Raw genomic sequence first — 22548 nt, forward strand, 5'->3', positions numbered from 1 at the left:
TACAGGTAAGAGTTGTTTTTATTTACACCATGACATTTTTTTTTTTTTTTGGATATATCCATTTGTTTTCCAGCTGAAGTTAATAAAACGCAGTAACTTTTCTCACCTCCTCCGGCATGGGGACGGGCGGGAATATTCCTCACAACACAGCACACTATTGCTTCTAAAGAAGTCAGTAAGCAAACAGAAATCTGAGGAGACATTTTGATGTTGGCTGCAGAAGGAAAAAACAAAAACAAACAAAAAAAACTCATTCCTTCGAAACGACACAGGTTCTGGAAATTTCCTCTTAAAAGTTCAAGTATGCGGCCGACGCGAGGTGAAAACTCATTCCCGTTGTTAAAAATAAAACTAAAAGCAACATTTATAGCAGCGAACTGAAGAACAGCTTTTGAGAGTAAACAAACAGATGGGGGAGGACACTTAGAAAGCAAAGAGGGGAAAAGCCTTGTTAGAATATATCTGCTATAGTGAGAAATGTACAACGGACTCCGAGTCCGTATGGAGTCCAAACTGTGTCGCAACACGTCGCTTCTCGGACCTTCGGACTCTCGCCTGGACAACAACGAGAAAATAAAAAGATTTAAGACAAGATCCACTTTCGGCAGATCCGAACTGCTTCTGATTGGGACAGGAAGTGCAAATTTAACCCCTTCCTCCCCCGTCAGGGTTACATCACTTTGAAAACGAATCCCCGATGCGTGCAGAGGAAACTCGATGAGACGGGACAATTTATTCTGTCCTTTTTTTTTTTCTTTTTTGTTTCGTTTGAAATGAAGGGAGTATTTTCCCACACCCACTGCTGTTCACAGATGCTTTTGCGTTTACAGTCATCTGGTTGGGCATTTTGCTATATGTAGAGTGCAACTAGAGGTCGTATACTGATTTTGGATTCTTCTAAGGGTTAAAGCAGAAACACTTGGTTCACTCTGTTCTGGCTTCTCTTCTCCGTTTCAGTCTTCTTTTCCTTCTCTCTCTTATTAAAGTTCGGTCAAACACTTCCTTCCATCTTCTTCTATTTTCCATTTTCTTTCCCACTTTGCTTGTTGCTAAATAGTCCATTCTAGAAACGTAGTGGGGGAGGAAGAAAAACAAAAAAAAGGTCCACATTTCATTTCTTATCCTCCAACTCTGACAATCCTGTGTTAAGATTGACCTGAGGGCGGCGTCAGTCAGAAGGTGGGGAGGGTGGAGGCGGTGGGCTGCAGCGAGCCGGACGAGTTCGAGCGTCTCATGTGAGGAAGAAGGTAAGAGTCGGAGCACAGCTGGTGAACGTCGAAGCGGTCCTCCTTGCGATAGGCCAGGCAGCGCCGGATGAACGCCTGCATGACAGAAGAAGAAGAAGGTTTCTTAGTGACTCACCTTATCCGTTTATTAATGCATGTCCACGCAGTCAGCATCATGCTGCGGGGACAGGCGATACGTTTATATTGGCTTTTACGGACGCTCTTTGTCAGATTCTGACTGAACTGCACCTGCTTCGCGATGAACCATGTACAAACCTTTCAGTCGAATTTAGGGTTTATTTTAGTAACCGATTAATCGTTTATGCTTAAGATTAATCAGATAAAAAAAACATTTTGCACGTTCTGCAGAAATTAACCACTTGAGCGTTTAATATTAGAAACGAATTAAAAGATGCAAATAAACAATTTCATTTCTAAATAGGATATTAAACATTTTATTACCCAAAATGCAACATTCCTTTAGTGTATGATTAATCATTTAGAGTCCTTGATTAATTTTTGAATTACCAATTAATAATTAGACTGTAAAAGGTGATTGATAGGACATTTAGTTTTTTAAAGAAATAAAACCGGTGAAACTAAAAATGCCATTGGAGGAGGTAGGGTAGGACATATTTAGAGTTTTTTTTTTATCTTAAATGTAAATTGTTGATATTTCTTCTAGAGTTTTGACTTAATTACTGCTCTGAATATGTTGTTCTTTCAGCAATTGGCCTTTTTTGAATCCGTTTACTCCAGTTAATGTTTAATCTGTAGCTAAATTAATTGACGATTAATTCAATGATTGATTAATCACAATTAATCGTTCAAACCCTGGTTAAATTATATTTCCGTTTTCACTATTTGTATATCTAGTTAAAATTTTAGACTCAAGACAAAATTGATACTTAAGATGAACTGAAGATTTTAGTCGATTCTGCCATCAAACCACAGCCAGCATAGAGATTAACTGAGATTAACCACAGCGCTGGAGTGTGAATAATCTGTTTAACTATAACCATTTAGTGCCAGTTGTTTTAAATTACAGTCCAGTCTTTGGGATTAATCATGTCTTCTTCGTTTAACTTAAAACCACAAAAACTAACAATTATTAATAGATCTCTTCAGTAGGTAACTGAAGATCAAAGCTAACGAGGGTTAAGTAGGTTTCACTTCACACCCAAGTAAACAATTTCCCAGTGGAAAGCTGTAAAACCAGTTAGTACCAACATGGTGCTTGGTGACAAATTGATACAAGTTTAAAGCAAACAAACACTGAAGAGGCCTTTTCATTAACATAGGCTGGGCTGACAGAGAAGTGCAAAAGAATCCAATTAAACCTTTTGGGATTATGAGGTTGGAGCTCATGAGAAATGTTCACAAAGTTTTTACGTTTCAGCTTTGCTGCCTTTTATCACTGGGAAAAATACATTCATGTAGATAAAGGGTCCCAACAACTTTAGCTATAAAATAAAAACCAGCTCATGTTTTAAATAGAGATATAACAACAAATGCAGATTTTTAAGCAGTTTCAATATTTGACATGAATGTTCACAAAGAATGACATTAAAAGAGCCAATAATGTCTATGAGTCTACGCGCTTTTTTATTTTACATTTTCTTCCTAAAAGGAATCCATGCTCTGTTTGCACAGATTTATGTTTCTTTATTTTAAATCCAGACAGAAATGAAACTGTGTTTCTTCAAAGCAACAAGCATTGCAAATTTTCTAAAGTAGATATTTAGATAAATTTGTAAGATGTGTTTTTTTCTAAAAGTCATGTAAGATTTGCTGCTATAAACTTTTTATTCCATTTTTATTTTTTGCTGACCTAAAAAGTAAAATGTTTCATTTGGTGATAAAGGCTAAAGACTTTAGATGTAACATATTTAAAAACTAAACTTCCACAAAAAAGTTACTTTTAATAAAGAGTGACAGACAGTTTGAGAACCTTTGAATGTGGAACCAATTCCTGTTCTGCATAAATTGAGGAAATTTACTTTCTTTTTTTCCTTACCAAAAACATCTACACGATTTAGAAAACAATGAAGTATAAAACAACTAGTTTAGTTGTGTGAGGACTTTTTGAATTTAACCCCATCTGGACCTGAGAACCAAACCAAAGCTATAACATTCTAGTTTATGCTTAAAAAAAAAAAAAAAAAAAGATAGAAAAGGTAACGGCAGCTGTGAACCATAAAAGTGGGAGTGGGTCACCTTGGCCTCTGTGCTGGCCTGTGGTTTAGCTGGAAACTGGACCTCTGTGGCTTTGAGGATGGTGTTTTCCTGGAGGATGTCCTGCTGCGACTGATTGTGACCAAACGGCTGCAGAAGTGGAACAAACAGAGTTATCCCTGCTGCAGAGCCTTTCACCAAACACATGGGAGACAGCAGGAACGCCAAGTGATGTACCTTGCGTCCATAGAGGCATTGGAAGAAGATCACCCCCACCGACCACACATCCACCTTGTTGGAGATTTTAGGTGGTTCTTTCCCCACGACAAAACACTCTGGTGGGAGGTACCTGAACACGTACGACACAAACGCTTTAAAGACCTCATTTACAGTCATTTTTTATGGAGAGTTTGCTTTTTAAATGTACATCTCACATTACAGCCTTTGGCCGTGTTTAGAAAAATAAACACAGCACCTTACAGAAGCAATCTCTCTTCATATGCAGGAAATCTGCAGCTAATGTAATTAAAGATTATTTCAGCTTTTGATTAATCAATTATTCCGGCAATTAATCGAATAAAAAAATTGGCACGTTATGCAGATTTTTTATTTCAGCCTCTTTTATACAATACTAGCAGTATATTTTAAGACGCAAATAAATAAATAATTCAATTCCTTTTTAAAATAAGAACGTAAACATTATTGCCTAAAATGCAACAGTGCATTTGTAGCAATGGATGCATCTGCAGCTAAAAAAAAAAAAAAAACGTCCAACGATTAATCGATTACTAAATTAGTTGACGACCATTTCAATAATTAATCACAATTAATTGTTTAAGCCCTAACTGGAGCGTGCGTCTCACCAGTAGGTCCCTGCCCCCTGTGATGTCAGGTCCATCCCATCCACGCCATAGTTGTCGTCGTCCATTATCTTGGACAAACCAAAGTCTGTGATCTTGATTTCCCCACACGCGGTACCATCCACCAGCAAGATGTTCCCTGAGCAGAGTAACCGCAGTCAGACTCAGCGCTCCTGGTCACTCCGTTCGGCAAATAAAGAGACGCGCGACGCACCTGGTTTGAGGTCGTAGTGGATGATGGGCGGCTTGATCTCGTTGAGGTAGCGCAGGGCGCTGACGATCTGCATGACGATGGAGCGGGCCTCTTTCTCTGACATCAGCTTGTTTTGTTTCAGGTAGAAGTCCAGGTCGTTCCCTTCACAGAACTCGAGGACAGTACAGAACCTGAAACAAAAACAAAAGAAAGACCAAAACATGGCTTTAGTCGGGAGAATAAATCTTATTTAAGAGCTGAAAAGCAAACAGCAGTTTAGAAGTGTTTGCAGAGAGTGCTTGTTGTTCCAACTTGTCTTTTCAGAGCTGGAAAGACAGGCTCGCTGCATAAGAGCAGACATATGAACTCCTTCACCGTTTGTAGGACAGAAGTCAAGGTCAGGACTTTCTGCTCCTAAAGAAACGTGACGAAAGCCAGGGGTGTCCAAACTTTTTGTCATGTATTCCAAAAGTCCAAAGTATTCTAAAGATACACAATGTTTTCCCCCACTGCTCAACAATAAACTAAGCATAAAATAATTCAAATTAAACAAGTAAAGAAACATCCAGTTTGAAAATTATTTTTGGCTCAGATGAAAAAATAAAGAACAATATTCTGCCTGTTCTCAGCAACAACAGTGTTTGGATCACTGTCTTTTAAAACGACTGCTGTATCAAGAAAGGTTTAATAAATGAAATAAAAGCAGATTTTGGTTTGTTTCTAATTAGAAGTTGGTTGCTAAATGTGGTCGTATTTACTATGAAAGTAAAGAGAAAGCAAAATAATTATGCACTAAAAAATGAATACTTTGTAGGTAATATTTATATTTAATCTATTTTCTATGATAACAATTCAGAAACATGTTCACACTAACATCTCCTGATGTATTTGAATACTCTCAGACATGGCCGCCGCTGTAACCCAAACACACAAAGCAACCTCAGGATGTTGGAGTGGCCAGAGGTGAACTCACGTGTCGGTATCCAGGGAGAAATAGTCGTACAGCTTGACTATTCTGGGATGGTCCAGCTGCTTGTGTATCCGGTACTCTCTGCATGCATGCCTGTCAAAGTGTGTGCAACAAGAGAAGCGCTCATCTTCCTGAAGTTTAGATACAACATTAACATGCGTCCAGCGTGATCGGAATGAAATATGTTCATAAATTAGAACCGATCATATGTTTTAACCGCATGTGGTTATTTATAGAACCTCAAAATGCAGGTTTATGGAAATTCAAACGGTGCCGTCTCAAAGAAATTAATGCTAATTTTGTCGTTTTATGTTTTGTTGAACTGAAGACAAACTTGAGTGGATTTTGTTGTGATAGTTCATCATAAATCACTGCATACTTATGAGGTGGAAGGAAAATGATCAAGCTTGTCATCTAAATCAAATCTAACAAGCTTGTTGTGCATATATATGTCCAGTCCACTGATCTAACTGGATCTGTAGAAAGAACTGGTTTCCCTTCCAGCCCACCAAAGCCTCGTCATTCTAAACATCTCATCCAGTTTCTGTGACCCCATTTCATTCTGTGTTTATGTGAAGGGCTGCAGAGCAGGAAAACAGCTCAACTACACAAATTATTGGGCTGCAGCTCACGGTTATTTTACTTATTAATTAATCAATATTTCTGACGATTAATTGGATAAAAACATTTTTTTAAAAATCGGGACATTCAGCAGATCTTTCCCTTAAGCCTTTTTATACCATTTTAGAAATGAATTAAAAGATGCAAATAAACAAATCAATTCATTTTTTAGGTAAGAAAACAAACATTTTATTGCCTAAAATGCAATGACAGCATTTTTTTTAATGTGGTAAGAGATTTTTTATTTATTTTTTGTTTTTGCAGAAGTTAAACTAATGAAGCTAAAACTTTGCCACTTGAGTTCTGGGTAGACAATACAAAGATTTTTTTTATTATTATTTTAAATGCAAAATGTATATTTTTGTTCTACAAATTTAGCTCCCAGTGTGTTCTTTCAGCAAACTGTCTTTTTTTGAGTTTGTAAATTAGTTGACAACTACTTCAATAATTGATTAATCACGATTAATCATTTCTGCCCCATTACAGATAATCCCCCACCTTAGTTCTGACCAACCTCTCCCCCCTGCTGTAGGAAAGCAGCCCCACCATGTTTCTTTAAGGTGTGTAGAGAATGGTATGCAGTATTAGTTTTCCTCCAAACCCTAACAAATCCCTGAGGCCTCTACAGAGCAGATTATACTGGTATTAAATTACACACAGGTGATTTTTTTTTTTAATCTGGTTGCCTTTGAGTACGACTGGCTGCACTGTGTTTTATTTGTGTAAAATTCTAAGCCATATATCGATTTTTCTTATGTGCTGCTTTGTGTTTTGTCCATAAAATATGTGGTTGTGATGCGACAAAATGGAAAAGTTCAAGGCAGAGTGCTGACTGACTGAGTTCGTAACTGTCTGCTGTAAACAGAACAATGTGTGCAGACACCTACTTGTGGTAATTTTCCTTCTTCTCCTCTCTCCAGTTCTTGTTGAGCTGGTGGATTTTGACAGCTGCGTAGCGCTGTTCAAACAGGTCGAATGCCTGCATGTGATGAAAAAGAACAGACATTTTGTCTCCAGATGCAAACTCGCACGAAAATAAGTTGGGGGGGGAGGGGGGGAACACGATGCCAGCTTTGCAGGCAGTACCTTGTAGACTTCGCTGAAGCCGCCCCGGCCCAACAGGTGCAGCAGCAGGTACCGCTCATTCAGAGTAGGATGATCTTTGAAACTGTGTGATGAAGACATTATGATAAACAAATACAGCTTTGCTGGGAGCTAAATCTGCAACAAAAAGGGGTGTTATTTAATTATGTCAGTACTTCTTGGTTATCAGTGTCTTTACCAGCAGCAGCCATTAAGAAGTCAGAAAACAAAGCAACTTCAAGCTTCGAGAAAAGAGACAATTTTTGCCATCTTGATTTTGATCTCCTCTAAGTAGCTTTTAGCTCCACTCCTTTATTAGATTTCCTGTTCGGTTCTGATTTCACTGGACTGGCTGTTCGCTGCAGGTAACAGATCTCAAAAGAGCCAAACGACAGCTTTAGTTGGTAAAACGTGTCTCAGATTCATCATGTGGACACATTTTGAGCAGTTTCTGCTCTATGAACAACTCAATAAAATCTGCTTAAAACTGGAGCATCTAAAACGATTCAGAGAGAATATCATGATTGAACCGAGTCATTTCCAAAACTAGATGAAGGATGATTCACTGGAGTTTTATGTTGGATTTAAAAAATCTTTACAAGTGATGAATATGAATAATGTATTAATGAGTGAATATTTTTTAAATGTCATAGTGAGGATTAGAGTTTTATGGTTTGTTGTTGTCGTTTTAGAGAAATGTTAGACTATATTCAGTGAACTTACGCTGAGCTGTCCTCGTTGTTTATCCTCTTCAGTTCCCGGATGTGAAGGTTCCTCACCCGCTCCAACCGCTCCAGCTCCGCCTGGATCTCTGCTTCCTCCTGACCAGACGTAGCAGGAAACGCAGAGAAAAAGTTTTAGCAAAGGATTTTTCTCCAGGAATTGAGCGCGTTTTAATTTGTCATGTGATTAATCGGTTTATTGCTTATCGTCACAACGTATTGAGCTCCATCGTTCTTCCATCAATTCCAACTCACAAGGGGAAACAAAGCATGTCTTGCTTTGGACGGCACATTGGCAATAAAGTTGCATTTATTCATTTCACACACAAACGAAGCTAGCTAGTTAGCAAGGGTATGCTGGCAGTGAGTTACCAGTAGCCTCAAAAGCCCCACGAGAAAAACCATATATATAGAATATGCTAGATTAAATAGTCCAGCTAAGACAAAATTTAAAACCTGTTATTGTTGTATTTAAGGCCAACTTACTTCTTAAAAAATGAATTCAAGACTTTTTAAGACCTTAGTTTTAGATGCATGAACTTTAGCCTTTTTAAGGATGTATGGACAAGTTGGTTCTTTTCCCCATTCAGACCAAATTAGTCGGTCTGTTTATAGATTCTCCCTCCTGAATTTTGAATCTCTGATGCTTTCTGCAACTTTACTCTACAACTGACCTTTTTTAGGTGTCCGAGCCGAAGCTTGAAGATTTCTTCCTGCTCGTGGTACTCAGCGAGGGTCAGTCTGTCGAAACGGGAGAAATCAAGCTGAATTGGGTGACTGAAAATGAATCAAACGCTCACCAAACGTATTAAAGATTTAATTAAAAACACCCGGTGCGTTTCAATTCAGTTCAGTCTCTGATGCTCTGCAGCAGCAGAAGGGTATATAATCAAGTGTGTGCGATTTTAAGCGAGTATAAATAGTCAACAAGCGGCCGCCGCATTCTGTACGGTCCGGCATCTTCCCGTTACGGCAGACGGTTATTTCTGTTGACTCACAGCTGGGGCAGGGAGGGCTTGAGGAAGGGGTCAGAGTCGTTGCCGTTGACCACTTTAGTTTTGCGCTGCTTCGGTTCGGAGGTGGACGCCACCGACAGCGAGGGGGACGCCGGGTTTGGCGGTTTCCGCTTTGCCAGCAGCTTCCTCTGTCGCTCAATGTCCTCCCTCTGCTGGTTGATGCTCTCCTGTTGCCTGGGCGACAGAAAAATCACACAAGAGATGATAAATTAGGGTCCAAACAAGCCCAAAAAGTGACAGAAGCATTTTCTTGTGAAGCGAAACAAGAGAATTACAACTAAAGCGAAAGCTGAGGTCGTTCGGAAACAATGTTTTAGACAGTAATCCTCACTTGATCAGGTTCTGGAATGCGTATCCGTCGGTCCACTGCTCCGTGTAGGACGCGCCGTGTCGGACCGTGGTGAAGTGGCCGAGCCGGAGGCGGTCCCGCATGCTCTTCTCGCGGCTCGACTGCTTCTCCTGGGTGCTCTGTTGGGCGAAAACAAGGCAAGATGAAGGTTTCCCAGCGGCATGATAGATAGAGTTTCTCTTCCAGCTCAAAGAAAACAGAGTTACACACTGAGGAACCCCACACACCCTCAAAGATCTGTCGCCTTGAAGAGCAATGCCAAAAAGTACAAAACACGGCAAATAAGAAGAGCCTTTCGACATGGACACCTTCAGTACGAACAAAAACATTGAATAAATGAAACATTAGACTTGGATACAGTAGCGAGTTATGGCGCTTTCCAATAACGTTTATGCAGAAAGAGGTACGAGAGTGAAGTCGGCCTCCCACTTTCTTCAAATTAAACAAAATTGGTGTCAAACTGCTTGCAGAGGTCAAAGGTCAACCAGCTAGTCCGTATTTACAAAATCAAACAAAATACAGTGTCAATCAACTGTGTCTGACGAAGTATAAAATTAAGTCATAACATTAAGAGAATAAAATTGGAATTCTACGACTCCATTACTGTAATATCACAACTTTATTCTTGAAACGTTTTGACTTCATTCTTGTAATTTTATTACATAACTATGCTACATAATTTGAGCCAATTTAATTTTTAAGATTAAAAGGAAAGTTTCACAAACAAAATTTATACAAATAAGCTTTTTATTTTTGTGCAGCCAAAATTGTTGTAGCAGTTGTTTGGCACAAAGTCTGTTTGATTTTGTAAGTGGCAGCCTGGAGGGGGCCGGTTGACCTGTGATGGTCTCTGGGAACATTTATTAAAATTTTTTAAAACAACAAGAGGCACAAAGAAAAAAAATTTGCTGCACAAATGTACTGCAACCATCTGACAGCAATTTTGCTTGATTTGAAGGCCGTCGCTCAGGGGCATGCCTGTGAAGACTACCTTCTCTATGAGCAGCTTCTTGCTCATGGTGATGCACTTGTTGAGTCTCTCTTTGTATTTCTCCAGGAGTTTTTGCTGTTCATCAATCTGTCTCCGAAGGTCGCAGTTGGCCTGTTACAAACGAAGACATGAGGCTCGTCATGAAACCGTCCCGATTCCACGTATCAGATCGCAGCTCAGACTGAACCATAGCAGATACCTGTGGTAGGTGGACTTTCATGATCCACCAAGAAAAGATCATTTTAAAAATCACACCCATTTTCATGTCCATGGCTTAAAAAATTATTGTCAGTGTGAAAGTTGCTTTAGATTACATTCCTGAGCGTTTATGTTACAGTGCTGTTTTGGCCAACTTATAGATTTTTTTTTTTTTTTTTTCCCCCCAGTCTTTTGTCACACACGGGATGTTTCAGACGAAGCTAATTTTGTTGCCAGGCGAAGATAACATGAGTAAATTATTGTAGAATAATAAAATCAGCATTTGAAAACTACATTTGACTCGTCTGGTTTCAGAATTTTTATTTCATTAATTGAAATAATTAAGTGGGATTAAAAGAAAGAAGAAACTTTACCGAGACAACTTCTTAAAGTTGTCTCGGCAACTTTAAGTTCCACTTTACCTGGAAAGTTCCAACTTTCCAGGTAAAGTGATGGGTTTATGTAGCAGCAGGACATGTTTCTGTATATTTATCTGTGTATGATGAAGTGGAAGAACACTAAATAAAAGTTCAAACACTTTCCCCGCTGGTATCATCAATGTCTTCTGATAGCAGCAGGGATAAAATAATCCAAAATATAATAAACAAAATGTTACTGTTTAAAAGTCTCTCTCTGACCCTCTGTACACCGAACTGGTCTGAGAAAGTTACAAAAAAATCTTTAAGAAAATATTCCTGCTACATTTTCTGGCATTTATCAAAAAGAAATAACTTTCGTCATGCTAACTGACCTAAACAAGAGACATTTGGTCTGATTTAACTTCAGACTGAGAAAAAGAAGCGAGTGCCTTCTTATCATCTTTAAATATCTGATTTCAACTGTGAATGCTGCTTTCTAAATTTAGGCTTTTAATAAAACGTTAGATTGCATTTTATTACAAAACTTTGCAGTTTGAATATCAAACATTTATACAGAAATCAGGCCCTTTCCGAAAACTGAAAACACCAAATTGACATTCAAACATTTTCAAGAATCTCGAGAACCCCGCCACATGTTACTGCAGAGACAGAACTCACTCTGAGCAGGTCGTCTATCCGCCCTTCTTTCTTTTCCAGGTCCAGACTCTTGTTGCTCTCCAGGGCAGCGAGCTTCAGGCCCGTCAGCTCCGTCTGCAAACACAACAGAAACGTACATCTATGTACATACTTCGCAGTGAGAGAAAGGATGTGAATGATCTAAAAACAAAAAGTGTGCTTTGGGGCTTTTTTCTCAAACCTGGACACATTTGCTTAAAGAAGCTTTGAGACTGTGCTCGGCGAAACACAGACTGGTGGGAGAGGAGCTGTTCTGACGGATCTGCAAACACACACAAGAGAAAAGTTGCAACCTTGCGCGCACACTTGGTGGAAATCTGCGGTCCGATTTAACTCTTTGGGAGACGCGTACAATTAAGCCTGGGGCCGACTGCGAGCTCTGTGGGGAGCGGCGAGCCGATGGGAGCCCTCTGACCGGACTGGAGCCGTTTCCGCCCTGAAACTTTGCAGAAACCTTAAAATTAACATTCAGCTCCAAATCATCAGGATTCCAGACTTTAAAAAAAAATACAAATATTAAAAACTGAATTACTCACATCAAAGAAGTCGCTGATCTTGGGCCCCCGTGTCGAAGTCTTCCCTGTAAACCAAACAGCAGAATTACATTTATTAATCGATTGTTAAGATGATTAATCATATATATATAAAATAGCACATTCTGAACATTTGGGGTAAATACTGAAGCCTCCTTTAAACACTATTAGAAATTCATTAAAAGAAGCAAAAAAACAATTCCTTTCCATTTTTAAATGGGAAATTAAACATTTTATTACCTAAAATGCAACAACATAACATTCCTCTAAGTCAGTGTTTCTCAACCCTGGTCCTCACCGCCCCCCTGTCCTGCATGTTTTAGGTATTTCCCTTCTGCCACACACCTGAGTTGTATCTCTGGCTTCTGCAGTGCTTGATGGTCATGCAATCATTTGAATCAGCTGTTCTGGAATAGAGGCACATCTAAAACATGCAGAGCAGGGGGGGCAGTGAGGACCAGGGTTGAGAAACACTGCTCCAGTGCATGATTAATCATTTATAGATTCTTTTTTGCATTATCAATTACTAACTAGACTGCAAAATGTGATTTTTTTTTTTTTTAAGAATCTTAGCCAGATAAAGCTAAAACTCTGCCACTTGAGTTCTGGGTTAAAATTTTGTTACACACGTTTATTTTTGTTTTGTTTTTAAAAATTATTATTAATCTTAAATGCAAAATGTCAATATTTTGTAGTTTTGACTTAATTATTTCTGTGAATATCTTCTTGTTTCAGCTTTTTTTTAATCTGTACATTCCAGTTAGCGATTAATTGATTTCTAAATGAGTTGACGATTATTTCAATAATCAATTAATCACAATTAATCGCTTAAGCTCTGATTACATTTTAAAGGAAGCTGCTGGGTGATTAAGTTGGAGTGAATCCCACCATTTAATGCAACATACCTTGACTGCTCTCAGAATAGGTATCGGCTTTCCTCTTCCGGCCCCTGGACGACTCAGAGTGCTTCTTCTCCGGGGTCTAACAATCGATATTTGATGAAAGGAGCAGGAGAAAGAAAAGACAAAAAAAAAAAGAAGACAAAAAAAAACATAAATCCCTTGCGTTTTACCTAACAAACCAGAGCGCAGTGCAGGGTGTTCAGTAGGAAAGAGCAGCAGGAAGAAAGAGTACATACTGAGTAGGCAGGGGAGCTCCCTCTTTTCAAATCAGAGTTCTAGGAAGACAAAAGAAGGTGGAGGTGGAGGAAGAGACAGAGCGAAGAGCGGCTGGTGCATAACAACACTTTATGTGTGCGTACATGTTTGAAACTCAGCTTTTGTGTCTTTGCGTGAGAAAGGAAGGGTGCATGGACGTCTCTGTGTGTGGGGTTTACCTCCGACTCCTTGTCGCTGGATGATCCCAGACTCCCGTAGCTGTGGTTTGAGGATTCGTTAGCCAGACCCTACGCAGAGAGACAGACACACACATACAAACACACAGGTCAGCATACGGGGAGAACAGTCTGTACAGGTGTGTTGTGCAAGCTCAGTGACTTTGGCAGAAATGTGTAGAATAGAGAAACCAGCGCTGGCAGCAGGCCTGCGGTCTGACATGCCTGACAGGAATGCAGATTCTTAGTGAGTGGGTGTGTCACTTGGCGTTTCTTCCCCAACGCATGAACATTTCCAGGAACTGAAGAGTCCTTTTTAGGAAAACGGGAAACTTTAACCTGATTTTCCAGTGTGGGGAGCTGGGGCTGGACTTTTATTTCTGGGATTAAAGTAGCTTTAAATTTAGTATTTTGAATACAGTTTGGATTATACTAAAGTCGTGCGTCTGAGTGTTTTGTCTTGAAGTTGATTTTTAGCTAATCGTCACTTGTTGCCATTTCATCAAGGAGCGTTTAGCGTGAGAAAATGTATTTAAATAAGGTTTGAGTGCCTAAAATTAAAGAGTCATCTCTAGTAATGCACTAATCGATTCATATGTGATTGAAATCTTTAATTTTTTCTCCTGTTAGCTTTGATCGGTGAGCTACAAGTAGGTTTTTTGTTTGTTTTTGTTTTTTTGTTTTTTTCGTTTTTCCATCCATTCATTAAATGCACCAAAAGTGGAGATTATTTTATTATGGCTTCGTTTTCAATTGAGCTGATGTTTGTTACAAGAGATCCACAAATCAGAACTCTCAAACTGATTTCCAATTGTTTTTTATGTTGCAAAGTTTAGAGTTGCTGATTGCGATCTCTTGTCAAAAACTATAATGCACTGATATAAGAAGAAAAAACAAGACAGCATATTAAATGCTGCTCTAGCCATCATACTGTGGGTGGTCATTATTGATATTCAGAGGAGACATTATGTCACACCGTGTCTGTGAGAGCCGTCAGTGTTTCACTAATTTAAAACAAAGACAAAATGATTATAGGGTCGACATTTTAAAACTGTCGTTAGCATATTATATTAGCGGAAAAAAAAACTGCACAAATGGGCAGTTTTACTGTAGTACATTCGGCCTTCCAGATATTTTTTTTACTCTACAACAAAATATTTAACATCTTCTAACATGGAAAATACGATATTGTTTAAATTTAATTCTTACATCTCTGTACTAAAGATTATTGCAGTAATTGATTATTCTATCAATTATTCTGAGTTAACTGGATAAAATATCGATGCATTTTACAGATTATTTAGTTAACAACTTAATCCTTTTTGTTCAAAACTAAAAATACATTAAACAATGAAAATACACAATTCAGCTTATTTTTAAAATAAGAAAATAAATATTTCATTGTCTAAGATGTAATGTATCATTCCTTTAGTCAATTTTAACCAGGTGAAGCTAAATTAGGCCACTTGATATTTACACACTAAAGTGTTTTTATCTTAAATACAAAATGTAGATTTTTTTTATATAGTTTTGGTAATTATTTGGTAATATTTTTGGGGGGGCAGGGGGTTCAGCAAATTGCCTTTTTTGGAGTCTGTATTAATCGATTACAAAATTAATCAGTAGAAAACTGATCACCGATTTTTTGTTGCCTCTCTGTTTGTTACATTCGTATGAGGAATATAAACATACTCAATACATATCAGCTCATAAGCAGTTTTCAGAAAGAAAAACCAAAAACGCAAATTGAGCTAAATCAGACCCAGTGGCTCAAATCACAGAAAAAATACACATTTTTAAAAAATAAATAATTGGTACCGGTCAGTCGGCTTGATCAGTGCATCTCTACAGAAAGATTGTTGCATTTGTCTGCATTTTGTATTTCAAAATCAAGGATTTAGTTTAGGTTCTTTTACATTTGTTTTTCTTTGGGGGCTGTGGGAGGGTTGGGTGGGGGTCAGAGGGAGGTGCTGCCATTACCTTTGCACCTCCACTGGCGCTCCCAGTGCTGCCTCCCGTATTGCCGCTGACAGCTCCTGTAAACCTGGCCTCCAGCAGCTCCTGTCTCCTGGGGTCCAAGCTGTGCAGCTCCTCCATTGCTCCTGTTATAAAAGCACACAGGTGTTGCCATTTAAGTTAATTCAGTGACACACACACACACACCAAAAAAATAAATAAATACAATAGAAAATTAACTCAAGATAGACCTGAAAATGTCAAGAGTAGGAATGTAAACATAGAAAAGTAAAAACTAAAATGGATGGATCTAATACAAAGGTGGTTCTTTAAAAAAAAAGAAGAAGAAGACTGTGTGTGGTAGAAGGTGCAGCAGATTAGTGTCAGAGCATTTCCAAACTGAGCAGAAAGGTCACGGTAGCACTGGGAAGTCAGGAAGCGAAAAGGCGAGAGTGGGTGAAGTCAGCCTTCCAGTCTGTCCACACAAAAATTTTCCACCAGCTAACCCACGGTATTATCACACGGAGCAGTCAAAACAACAGCTCCACACAAGACACTGACATTTATGCATCCGGAGACGCTAGAAGCATCTAGAATAGTCGAGTTACAGCTTTAGAATTACAACTATGTTACCCTAAACTTGTAAAGACAAAAAAAGACATAAAGCAAAAACAACAAGGCCTTTCACAGCATGTCTAATTAAAATGCTACATGTGTGCATCAGGGGCGCTTACACTGCCAAAAAAAATTAAATAAAGGCTATTCCAGCTAAGCAAAAGCCCAGATTTACCTTTTAAAAAAAATAAAATTAAAATCACAAGCGTCAGTGGTGAGCCATATTCCAGACACACAGTTACGTTTGGTGTGTCACATGTAGAAAGAAACTCATGTGTGCCTGTATGACGGGGGCTTTGATCTGGTACAACCAGTTTCCACACAGAGAGGAGAGGTAACACAGCTGCTCTGCTCCCTACTGCTCCAAGTGTTTGTTTCCTTATTGGACATTTCCAGGCTGTCATCTTTACACAGCTACTGGCACTGGGGCAGGCCTTAAAAGGCATAATGGAGATTATGAAACCCTTATGAAGCACGTAGCAGAGGTTACCCTCGGACAGAATAGAAAGTGATTTGGGGGTTGATTGAAATGCAAAGGAGTTCGAGCTTCATACTGTTTTGTTGTTTTTTTTCGTCGAGGTACAGTATGTAACTCGAACAGATTCGACAAAAAAAAAAAATTCTTAGAAATCAACTTGTCAACACTACAAAAGCTCTGAATATTTTAACATTGCAGATCGTGTCCCTTATTACTAATGGATCAAGCTGCAACGTTAAAACCAGCTGTTGCCACTTATCACGGTTTATCCATCCACACTGTCTAGGAGTAAATTACTTTCTCTCCCCCCACCCCCCTATACACAAAAAATACGACGAAAAACAAGGCGGAGAAAAATACAGATACATCCACAAAAAAAAATAAAAACTAGTTGAAAAGTAACGCAAGCGGACTGTTGTGTTAATAATGATAATAATAAAGGCAGGGACATGCACAGTTTACGTTGTTTATCTACAAAGTGACAGGAGGCAAATGATACTAAGTGCAACACTGATACGGCTTCAACCTGGAAGCTACACAAACAAGTCAACAAGCTAGCTGCAGCCTTTGAGGAAACAGGGTGATTTAGCTCGCTGCTACTTAGAGCTGGGATTAAATTGAACTGACAGCTGACGTTTGGCTTCCAATTCACGGCATCAGTGAACTTGACATCCATTTTTTTCTCTCTTCTTCTTCTTCTTCTTCTTTCCCCCCTCAGCAAAATGTTAGCTTCCCAACCACCGAAATGGCCTCCGTCTCACGATAAAAATGACACCTTTTCATTAAAACGGGAGCGGGTCAAGCCCTCGGCGAGGCGTTTCAGTACCTTCCTTGCTCTTTGCGGTCGCCGTTATGTGTTGTTGAGAAATCGTAGGGGACGAGGAGAGCTGCGACCAAGATGGCGTCGCCTCCAAACTTCCACCACCACTTCCACTGTTACTTTGGACACTCATGAAGCCACTTTACCGCCGAGAGGAGCCAGAGCACACACTGCTGTTTGCGGAAATCTCGAACTTATCGTGTTCATCATTTTTTTTTTTTTTTTTTTGGCACCTGCCGCAGCCGAACACAACGGCGAAAAGAAAAAAAAACCTGGGAGAGGAGTAAGGGGAGAGACGTCAGTCCCGTCTTCGTCGCCGCTAGACGTCTCGCATGTTGTCGCCCGAGAGGGTCCTGCGGGGGAGCGGCTTCTTGACACGGATCCAGTGTAACCTTTGCATGATGACCGCACCGCGCGCGCCTGTCAGCATCCAGTTCGCGAGCGGAGCTTTGATTCTAGTGTCGGTAGGCGAGGCTATCGCGAGGCTGGCGGCGCTGCGAGCGAGCGCGAGAGCAGGCTTGACACCGAAGCAGACACTGATCTGGGATCATTTTACCCTCCTCCAAACTAGCTCTGGGTTCACCGGAAGCCACCGCTCTGCGTCGACCTGGGAACAGTTTTCTTGTTAGGCTCCAACAACAAACATCCCGACAAAAAATAAAAAAATAAAATAAAATAAAAAATGGCTGAAAGTTGTTGTCCGCATCCAGAGCAGCAAGGAGAAGCCGCACATTTACATTTAGTCAACAACAGCGAATCATTTCAATGTACATTAAATCAGACTGGCGCTCTGCTTTAAGTGCATTTTGAACAAGACGCATGTTTTAAGTTGACGTGAGAGAGTTTGTGCTTGTATTCATGCATATTATGTGTTTGACTGGGCTGTGGTCTCGATGCTCTTGCCTTTTTTTTTTTTTTACTCTTGAGGTACAAGTTGCAGGGAGGGGGTGCAGGTGGGAGGATAGTGATGTGGTCTGGGCTCTAAGGTGTTTTGTTCCAAATTTGGTGCAGTGCATCAAAATGCCTTTGCCATCTTGTAGGGCATCACACACATACAGTCTATTCTTTACTTTAGCGTGCAACTTGTCCTACTTGTTTAGCCCTTTTGCACCCGATGACATATTTTACACTCTAAAAATGTTTTATTTTTTTCCATGGGAGGGTTAAAAACTTGTACTTAAAACTTTATTAAGTGTACTTAAGACTACCATTCCAGCTGAAGTTAATTACGCTTTAAAGGGGCTTGTTGTCTCTCAGCCTTGCAGTCAGATTGCATCAACACACCAGGGTACAAACAATCACATTGCACTTCATATGCACCTGCTCATGGTAACCTGATTTTTTATTTTTATTTTTTTTGTGGCAAGGTTTCCATAGTAACTGCAAAAGGTTAAAAAGGCTATGAAGATGATTGTATAAGCAGTCTATATGCCACTCATTTATAGCATAGTGCCAAACACACACCATGTGTATGCCGGTCTGTACCTCAATGTGAAACCTGCGTAGTTTTCTAAGGAAAGCAGTAACTGGTAATCAATATTTTAACAAGCTGTCAGGAGATTTTGAGAATCAAAATGCAGGACTGGAAAGTTGTTGTGTTAGCTGAGATTTTGAAAACTTTCTTCAGCCAAGAAGCACAGCTGCAAGCTAAGAAAAAAAAGAATAAAAAAAAAAGAAAAAAAAATCTTAGAATCTTTCCTCAAACACTTAAAAATGGTAATTCTACATCCAGCTGTAGCATCATTATATTTTAAGTCAGCTCTGTTTTTCATCAGATAATTAATTTTACCGGATAAAATTCAGAATATTACCATCATAAAAATTGAATACAGAGAAAAGAAGCTATTACATTTTTTAACGTGGATGTCTGTTAAACACTTTTGCAACGGTTAGTTTAAAGATTATTCATGCTTTGTAAAATACAAGAAATTACAGGGAGTTCATTACCGTGACCAGGATTTGTGGGCAGTAAAAGCTTATACTTACTCTCACTTTAACTCAGAATGTCCTAAGCAACCTGAAAAAAGCCTGCTAAATTAATATCATATGCTATATAAAGCTTACAAGCGCACACAACATTTATTGGCAAAGGAAAAGATGTGTGAAGAAGCCTTATGATGAAACATTTTGCTATGGCAGAGGCATAATCTCACATTTGCTAAAGAAACCCCCAATAATTTAAAATAAATTCATTCAGAGCCCATGTCAAGCTAACAGCTTTATTTACATATTTTTTACTAAATCAGTGGTATTGGAACTATGTTCGTTTCTATCAAATAAACATAACTAAACTGGAAGTGTGTTTACTAACTTTTGATTAGTATTCAGTAAATTAGTACTTCACCAGATAAAACATTATGCAGATTAACTACACAAAGACTGGTGTTTTCAAGCTTTTATTTCTGTTTATTATTTTCCGCTTTCATCAGATCAATAAAAACCTATTTCTCAAAACACAAATATCTGGTATTGTATATCTCTGCAGGTAGGTAGATAGACTCAGGATAAATTTAGCTCTTGTTTGAATGAAAATATTTTTCAAACGAAATCTACCGAGGTTATGAATACATTCGCTTAACTGATGACAAAGAAAAAAGAAGTATGAAGTTCACCGTTAATGAACTGCACCTAAGAGTCTTCATTATCTCTACCGTCTGTGACTTTGCATGTAATTTGTGCCTTAAAACGTCTCAGTTCCGAGTCATAAACACAGCTGAATGGGTCATTTTAATATTTACAAAAATTAATTCATGTAAAGTCATTAACTGGAGCTGGAACATGTAATCAACTACCCCACAAAAAAACTATTATTTTTTTTTAGTTTATAGCTACTTAAAAATTAAAAAAAATTAAAAAAAGATTTGAGTTAAGAGCCACATGTAGAGAACTTACTTCATCTTAATCTAAGTTCAAACTTTGCGAAAAGGCAACGTTTGTGTCTCAAGTAAAGAAAAAAAAACCCACAAATATTGCACAGAGACATTTGAATATCACTATTCTTTTAATAGGGGCAAGATTTATAATGGACAGCATTATCATTTATTGTTTACAAATGCATAAACTTAAAGATACTGAATAACGGTGCGTGGAAATCCGAGCAGCTCAGCGCGAAGCCTCAGGGAAACATGTTGTTCTTCGGTCGATTGATCATCTTCTGCTCCTCGTACATCCTGATATACGACTTGACGAGGTCCTCTATCGTCCCGGCCTGAGGCAGGAAGAAATGGCCAGCGTGAATAAAGATGAATGGTCGCTGATACTTGACCTTATTTAAATCTGCATTTAACCTCGGCCCTCTCACCTGTGAGGTTGAACACACAAAGTTGATGCCCGGCACCAGGGTGCGGATGGTCATCTGGAAAATGTTGCCTGTGCTGCTGTAGTCTGTGATGCGGTTGAACGGGTGCATCACTTGCAGCTCCTGAAACGATGGGAGAATCGTACGTTCATGTAGATAAAAAAGAATAAATACAAACAATAGCGACAGAAGTTGCTTATTAAAAAAGGATTATATACAGGAGCTTTAAAAGGGAAGTACTATGTATTTTCTAGGCTTGTAGTGCTATTTTATAGCACAATCAAGTAACCATGTTACCTTCAGTTGTTATAAAAGTTATGCAAAAGAAATTTGACCCTGTAGTTTAATAGAAACTGGTCTCTTTAAGAAACTCCTGCTCTTTCAGAAACTCCGCCTTCAGGAAGTCATCACATCATCGCTTCTCTATTAACCCTTCAACAACGTCTTTACCAGTGTTTCGCTTATAAGTAGCTCATATAATGAATTTAGCAGATGTACAGCTCCACCAGGTGTTTGCTAATTTCTGCTGGCTAGTCTGAAGGAGCTGAGTGAGGGAGATAAAAGGATTTCACAAAAAAATCAAGGCAACACTCCAGGTATGTTTTTGATGTGAGGGAATAACATTATGACGTGATGTAAACCTCAAAAAAGTCAATTTTATATAACCCTGCCCCTTTAAAAATATTTCAACCCCTTATATTTTTCATCATCTTGTCACATTCTCTCCACAGATTTAGGTTTTTTTTTTTTAAGGAGTTATGTGATAGACCAACGTATGGTTGCACAGTGTTATGAAACTAAAGGAAAATAAGGTATGATTTCAAAATATTTTTTTAAGTTAACACTTTGTTAAACCACCTTGTGCTGCAGCTGCAGCTCCAAGTTTTTTTTGTTATATTTCTGTGAAAGCTTTTCTACAACCAGATGCAGAAATTTTTGCCACATTTTTGCATAATTAGCTCGAGCTCAGTCAGATTGGATGTAGATAATCAGTAAATGGGAAGTTTTACTTTTTGTTTTTTGTTTTTTTTACTTTCCAGGTGAGATATTCTCTTCCCAGTTAAGAGTGGCTAATTAGGTACATCATGAATTTTATTGAACGACGTCTGAGTAAATATATGCCACAGAGTAAAAATTCTTATAAAACATCACATTATCTTTGAATTTCTTTGTGTTGTTTCCATCATATAAAATCCAATCTGCACTAATCTGCATAAATACTGACAATAATCAACAGTTGCTCTGCGTACCTTTGTTTTGGGGTCAATTAGGCTGACACCTTTCTTGCTGACCGTAAACCAGAGTGTGTTCGGGTAGTCTGGCTCACAATTTTGCTGCAGAAAAAAAAAGATAAATAAAAATTAAAAAATGATGTTTTCTTGGTGTAGAGGGGTGAAAAATGAGCTCTTAGTAAATTAAAACAATAATTAAGAAAATAGGCACCCCAACATAATTTTTATTTTTGTATTTTGTATTTCTCATTGTACTAAGTTCTGTAGTGTCAATTTAGATTGTCCGATGCAATTCCGCACACAACCGCTAGGGGCGCTGCCGCGTTAGTGGCACAGAAAAGATTGAGCACACAAGAAGAATAAATCTTCCGGTTAAATGAGAAGGAAGCTCAACGTGTGTGTCTCGTCTTTCCTGTTCCACAGGTCAGTAAAAATGTGTTTTTATGAATATATATATGTTTCTTGGAAGAGTTGAGGAGGTCCTTGGGTCAACTGTCGACTAATGAGTTGCAAAGTTCGTCTTGTAATTGTTGTGTATGAGGGCGGGACTTGTTCTGGGGGCTGGTTGGAGCTAGTGCTAGCGGGCCTGTGCACGTGTGTGTGAGCTAGCTGAGGATCTAGCTGACGGTCAGCCGAGTTCATTTGAGCTTGTGTTAGGCACTTTTTGGGAGAGTCTCACTCAAGGGACATTGTTCTGGTTTCTCTATTTTATAGATGTTATGTTTTTTATTTTTATTTTATTTTATGGGTTTGTTGAAAAACCTGATAAATCATATCTGTGTGAGGCTGAGCGCCGAGGCACAGAGATGAAGAGGCATTGCGCC

At 38.8% G+C, this 22548-nt stretch overlaps 2 protein-coding genes across 8 annotated transcripts in view; both read right to left on the reverse strand.

Annotated features, from left to right (window-relative positions):
- On the reverse strand, positions 1 to 17631 carry LOC106964168 (serine/threonine-protein kinase tousled-like 1-B). Of its 6 annotated transcripts, none has more exons than XM_015059502.1 (22): positions 17201 to 17631; positions 15306 to 15427; positions 13329 to 13397; positions 13131 to 13169; positions 12898 to 12973; positions 11996 to 12039; positions 11812 to 11895; positions 11641 to 11721; positions 11442 to 11534; positions 10207 to 10317; positions 9198 to 9334; positions 8849 to 9040; positions 8525 to 8591; positions 7852 to 7949; positions 7132 to 7213; positions 6933 to 7024; positions 5428 to 5517; positions 4476 to 4645; positions 4265 to 4400; positions 3639 to 3750; positions 3444 to 3551; positions 1 to 1322 (listed from the first exon to the last, which is right to left on the reverse strand). In XM_015059502.1, the coding sequence occupies exons 1-22, from the start codon at positions 17325 to 17327 to the stop codon at positions 1173 to 1175; spliced, it is 2280 nt and encodes a 759-aa protein (XP_014914988.1). In that variant the 5' UTR covers positions 17328 to 17631; the 3' UTR covers positions 1 to 1172. The 6 variants fall into 6 exon arrangements, with proteins under 6 accessions (XP_014914988.1, XP_014914986.1, XP_014914987.1 ...); XM_015059500.1 differs by having other exon boundaries at positions 11812 to 11913; XM_015059501.1 differs by having other exon boundaries at positions 11812 to 11901; positions 17201 to 17630.
- LOC106964167 (unconventional myosin-VIIa-like) overlaps positions 17404 to 22548 on the reverse strand; it is a 38377-nt gene continuing 33232 nt past the window's right edge. For both annotated transcript variants that reach the window (XM_015059499.1, XM_015059498.1), the window contains exons 47-49: positions 21743 to 21826; positions 20496 to 20615; positions 17404 to 20402 (exon numbers count right to left, since the gene is read on the reverse strand). In XM_015059499.1, the coding sequence (XP_014914985.1) occupies positions 20310 to 20402; positions 20496 to 20615; positions 21743 to 21826 (297 nt within the window). In that variant the 3' untranslated portion in view covers positions 17404 to 20309. The remainder of the gene's footprint in view (positions 20403 to 20495; positions 20616 to 21742; positions 21827 to 22548) is intronic.

Source organism: Poecilia latipinna, unplaced genomic scaffold (assembly GCF_001443285.1).
Source record: "Poecilia latipinna isolate Pla-1442-1.1 unplaced genomic scaffold, P_latipinna-1.0 Scaffold1631, whole genome shotgun sequence".
Taxonomy (NCBI): Eukaryota; Metazoa; Chordata; class Actinopteri; order Cyprinodontiformes; family Poeciliidae; genus Poecilia; species Poecilia latipinna.